General features: G+C 38.2%; 1 protein-coding gene across 1 annotated transcript in view; it reads left to right on the top strand.

The window, feature by feature from the left end:
- LOC108429435 (interleukin-1 receptor type 2-like) overlaps window positions 1-4819 on the top strand; it is a 5777-nt gene extending 958 nt beyond the window's left edge. Inside the window, exons 3-6 of the mRNA XM_017701158.2 lie at window positions 1340-1390; window positions 1654-1786; window positions 4046-4189; window positions 4318-4819. Of these exons, the coding sequence (XP_017556647.1) occupies window positions 1340-1390; window positions 1654-1786; window positions 4046-4189; window positions 4318-4351 (362 nt within the window). The 3' untranslated portion in view covers window positions 4352-4819. The remainder of the gene's footprint in view (window positions 1-1339; window positions 1391-1653; window positions 1787-4045; window positions 4190-4317) is intronic.
- Window positions 4820-5494: the final 675 nt, after the last annotated feature.

Below are 5494 nucleotides of genomic sequence, written 5' to 3'. Positions count from 1 at the left end.
CGTTTTGGATGGTAAATAAAATATTTATTTGCGTTGCAGATATTTCTGTCACCGGCCCTTTAAGCCCAGTCAGTAAGTCTCTTTACAGTCACACCAAAACACTGAATAAATGATTTAATTCAGTTAAGCTGAAAGTTTTGAGAATCGGTGGATTTGCTTTTCCATTTTACAGCAATGTTCAGGCTAAGCGGATGTGTTTAGATTCTTTTTTCACCTTAAACAAATTAGTTCTGGTTTAGAAGCATGAAAAGTCCCTCCAAAAATAGGTTTGAAAACTCAAGGGCCTTTCTCAGGAAAAAGGTTGGGCTGTTATTACAGCATTTTGTGGCGGGTCCACCTCTCAAATAGCCCTGGTTAAATGTAGTCATTCTGGTGAACATTTACAGGAGATCTCAAAATAAAATGTCAGTGCTAGACTGGAGGAAAGAGGAAAGAGCTGCTAATATCTTTAACTGTGAATGTTCATGTTGAGCTAAGATTACGGAGAAAGGCTACTTCAAACGAAATCAATAAAGAGGCTTGTTAAAAAGTTTTAACACTGTCAGAGCAAGAATAAACACCCGATTGAGTTTAAAACAATGTTTCAGCCCACATTCAAGGCCTTCATCAGATATACAACACTCAAAACAAAGGAAGTTGTGTGTTTTGTGTTGGGTCTTGTATATCTGATGAAATCTTCAAATATAGGCTGAAACATTATGTTTTTAAACTATTGTTGTGTTTAGCATCTTTTCCATAACGACCATATACCACGAGGCAGCCATATAAAATGGGAAATGTAAATTCATATACTGCAAAACTTTTTCCATATCACAGTTTCATTTGAATTTGCCTGTGATTGGCTCTCGTAGCCCTGTAGTTAAATAGCTTATGGCTTGTCTTGAACAGCAACAGCTAACTGATTTTTGTGAGTAGCTGATGTGGCTTCTTTCCTAGCTTCTCCTTAGTGCAGACATAATCAGAGTATATATTTATGAACATATAGTTCTCTTTTGACATTCAGTATGACCTGAAAATTCTACATTTTCATGTTACCCGTCTTTTTGCGTTGCTTGTAAATGTATCCCTTGTGTGTAACTTTCATTTAATTAAAATTTATGTTCACTTTCCTTCGTTAACTTATTTTTAAAAACGACTACAGAAGTAGTCTTGTGTTTTGAAGTCATTTGTGTTGAAAGGGCATCTAGGACTCAGATTCAGAATCAGTGCTTTTATTTTATCAGTATGGGTCCATTTAAGACACATGAAATAAAACATACTCCACTGTATGCTGTAGGTTTAATATGATGCTGATATTGAGCTAAAGCATTGTAACATGGTGATCTATTCTGCTTTAAAGGTTTGCAAATTACAGGCCCCAAGATTGTTGCTGTAACGCACAGATTAGACGGTAAGAATGCTACAGTAAAGAGTATTAATGTTCAATTTGTGTGCACTGTTATTTTTTTTATATAAATGAATCTCTTCTTATTTGCCTATACATCAGTTAAAGGAAGGATTAATCATTTGTTCAAACTCTAGGATGTAGTGTCTTAAGACATCAACAAAGTACTGTGAGCTCTGTAGCCAAATCAGCTTCCAGAATTTAAGACATTTTGAAACTGAGATTGTGTTCAGTCTTAACTAAAATGTGTGCAATATGCAAATTCTCAGTGAACGACTACTACATTACCTGCAAAGTGCAGGCTGAGTCACTTAAAGCAGAGACTACAGTGTACTGGTTGGTCAACGGCAGCTTTGTGGAGGAGGCCTATCCAGATGGCAGAGTGAAAACATTTCAGAAACGGTAAGAACAGACATGAGCACAGCATGAATATATGACTATATGACAGTGAATCATTTACACCATTCCAGACTCTTTATAGCTGAAGAGGTCGATTATTACAGTCTGACTGTCAGAAACACCACAGTATTAGAGTCAGGCATGGTGATTATGCTGATGATACTGAGTTGTATGTGTCAGGTCAGTGACACAGTTGCATAGGATAGAATTACTGTGTTGAGAAAAAAAAAGCCTGGATAACCAGGACCTTCCACCTGCTGAACTGTGATAAGTCCAAAAATGAGGTTGCAGGTTTCATCCTTGACCTTGGCCTTAATGGTTTTTGCAGCGCAACCAAAAGCTACAGTTTAAGACCTTGGAGTAACACTGGATGCTAATTGGTTAACAGTGTCTCTAAGGCTGCATTTTCTTACTTAAACATATACAAAACAAGATGTGTGTTTAACCCTAAAATATACTGAGAAATAGGTTTATGCTCAATTAGACCACTGTAGTTACTGGCTAGTTGCCTTCCTGTCTCTCTAAATTGGTTCAGACCAGTTCCGAATGCATCAGCCCATGTGCTTACCAGGAAAAGTGTATTACTCCAGTCTTAATCTGTTTATGATGGCTTCCTGTTACGTTTCACAATGACTGCAAAATCTGGGTCATGACACATGAAGCTGTTCATTTTCTAGCTTTGGCGTATCTTACTTATTTATTGAAATGTTATAGCCCATCCAAACCATTTTGCTTTGCTGAAGCAGGCTTACCCATAGGACCACGTACAGCTTAGCTGGTGGAAGCTCATGAACACTGGAATAGCATTGAAGAGAATATTTGCCGTGCAAGCACGACGGATTAAAAACATGTTTGCAGTAGCATATGCCTAGAAATACTGTGGCTCATTTTCTAATTGCAATACTCCTTATAATTGATAACACATAACTCAAATGTGATATATGTATGTATACCATGAATACTGTAATGTATTATTTAAGAAAGTTGTTGCTCAACAGTTCTGTGCATTATAAATAAGCAAAGCATGCATTAATCATTTCAGCCTGGCTGTTGGAAACATCATGGTATAGAGTCAGTGCTGGTTAGTGTGGTCACTGATTTAGTTGTTGCCTCAGGCCTTGTTCAGACTGCCAGCCCAAGTGTGTTTTTTGGCATGTCCAGGTTGATTTTTGATAATCTGGACAGATTAAAAAAAAAGAATGTAAACGCATTTTGAAGGTGGTTTGAAATGCAGTTCCAGTTGGATTTTTACAGGTGTGTCTCAGTGTGGATGCTCTGGCCACACAAATCACATTTCAAAGTGTCTTTTGCGTCACTTGCAACACGACAATCAATCATGATATTTACATTTGGCTGACGCTCGTATCCAGAGCGACTTACAATTTGATTGCTTTACACAGGTAGGCAAAGGTAGTGTTAGGAGTCTTGCCCACGGACTCTTATTGGTATAGTGTAGGGTGCTTACCCAGGCAGGGGATTGAACCCCAGTCTACAGCATAGAAGGCAAAGGTGTTACCCACTACACTACACCAACCACAAATATCAAATGATAAGTGACAGAAGTGATTGTTTGGAGGGCGAGATGATGCACCTCCATCTCTTCTGCATCCACATTTGAAATACGCGTCACCAGTGTTGCTATAGATGACTACATTGTTACCACAGCAACCCTTACAGGTAGATTGATGATCTCATACAAATCTGATCTGGTCACTTTTATAACACGGCACGGTGGTGTGGTGGGTAGCGCTGTCGCCTCACAGCAAGGAGGACCTGGGTTCGATTCCCCGGCCGGGCGACCAGGGTCCTCTCTGTGTGGAGTTTGCATGTTCTCCCCGTGTCTGCGTGGGTTTCCTCCGGGTTCTCCGGTTTCCTCCCACAGTCCAAAAGACATGCAGTTAGGCCATTTGTGTAAAATGATCAAATTGTAAGTCGCTCTGGATAAGAGCGTCAGCCAAATGCCGTTAATGTAATGTAATGTATAATAAATAACAGTGGGGACAGCAAATAAGTGTGGACAGTAGTCTCAAAAGATCTGGTTTGAGACACAAATCTGCCTTGCCTGCGGTCTGAATGCAGCCTCAGAATGTGGAAATGCCTCTTCTGATCTGGAACTGATGGCCTTGAATGCAGCTTTCCGATACAGTTGACAGTGAAATTTTATTAGACATCGTTTATTAGACACTCTAAATGTGTGTTGTTACACTCTTCCCCTGTATATACACAGTGAAAATAAAGTTGAATTGAATTAATGTTTTACAGCGTCACCAGTTCAAGTCGGCCCCTCAAGACTACTCTGCATTTCACACAGGTTTTACCAGAGGACTTCTCCACCACTTTGACCTGTATAGCACTGAACTCTGCTGGGTTTGACACGAGAAGGACAACATTAAAAAAAAAAAATGGGTGGGTATTCTGTTTCTTTTTCTTTCTCGTTTTTGTTCCCTTTGCTTTCTTTCCTTTTCTGTTTTTTTTTAAGTCAAACTTCTTGGAGAAAAAAAATGTTTTTTAATAACTTATTTTCCCATGTTTAGGCTACTGGATCATAAAAAGAGAATAGTGGTGTGATGCATGGCATGGGACGTCTTCAAAACGCACTGAGCAGCACTCAATTTAGATATTTGTATAACTCAGATTTATTCTAAATCTCTTTTGTACTTGACCCACAGAATATGCTAATGGTACATTGGAGCTGCTTCCCACCAAAAGTCAGTTGTGATAACTCAAATGATAGCTAAAGCTAGTTTTTGCAAATCTTGTTTTATTAAGGTTAATAAAGCGATAATGTTTACCATCTGCTGTTAAATACATAAAATGTTTGAAAGTCATTTACATAAACAGCACTTACCCGAAAGTATGTGTTCGGTTTTATGAAGGACTAATGTGTAAACTTGTTGTGATTAATTAAAAATGCAAAATACTTTCAATGAATGCTTTAGTATCATTTCAGACTGTTCTATATGTACTGTGGTGTAGATGTTTACTTGAGATGTAGGATATACTCACAGTGAATAAATGCTTGGTTTAATTTTCAAATGATGTTGTGTGTGTGTGTGTGTGTGTGTGTGTGTGTGTGTGTGTGTGTGTATAATAAACAAATAAGCAAGCATTTTAATTGTCCTAGCTTTTCTTAGTTATATGAACGTCCATGTAAATTAATTACAGCAACATGACTAACTGTATTTTTAGACTTTCCATGATTAAAAAATACAGAACAAAGACTAATAATAGAACAGCTCGAATGACGTTACACGCGCGCAGCTCTAGACTGACGTAATGATGTGACGATGCGATGACTAACAGTGGGGTTCCTGCACGTGCACAGCTCCGGTGTGTTCCAGGAAGCGAGCAAAATCAATAAGCAGTGCTAGACGACGTACACAAATCATGAACCTCAGTTAAAGTAGAGACCAGTAAAAGCAGAAGTCCTCCCTTTAGACCTCCACTTCAGTAAAAGTACTGAAATATTTGCCTTCCAATGTACGTATCGAAAGTAAAAGTACTGCATGCATGTACTGTAGTGGAGTATAAAGTAAGATAGCTGACTCTGAAATGTAGTGAAGTGAAAGTTAAAAGTCACCCAAAATGGAAATACTTCAGTAAAGTACAGATACACAAAAAATACTTAAGTACAGTAACAAATTACATTTATTAGTTACTGTCCACCACTGTCAATGTCTTTTTTCTAAGGCTTTTTTAAAGTAAACCTGA

The sequence above is a fragment of the Pygocentrus nattereri genome, chromosome 16 (genome assembly GCF_015220715.1).
Source record: "Pygocentrus nattereri isolate fPygNat1 chromosome 16, fPygNat1.pri, whole genome shotgun sequence".
NCBI lineage: Eukaryota > Metazoa > Chordata > Actinopteri > Characiformes > Serrasalmidae > Pygocentrus > Pygocentrus nattereri.
This window is presented reverse-complemented; position numbering and strand designations above follow the sequence as displayed.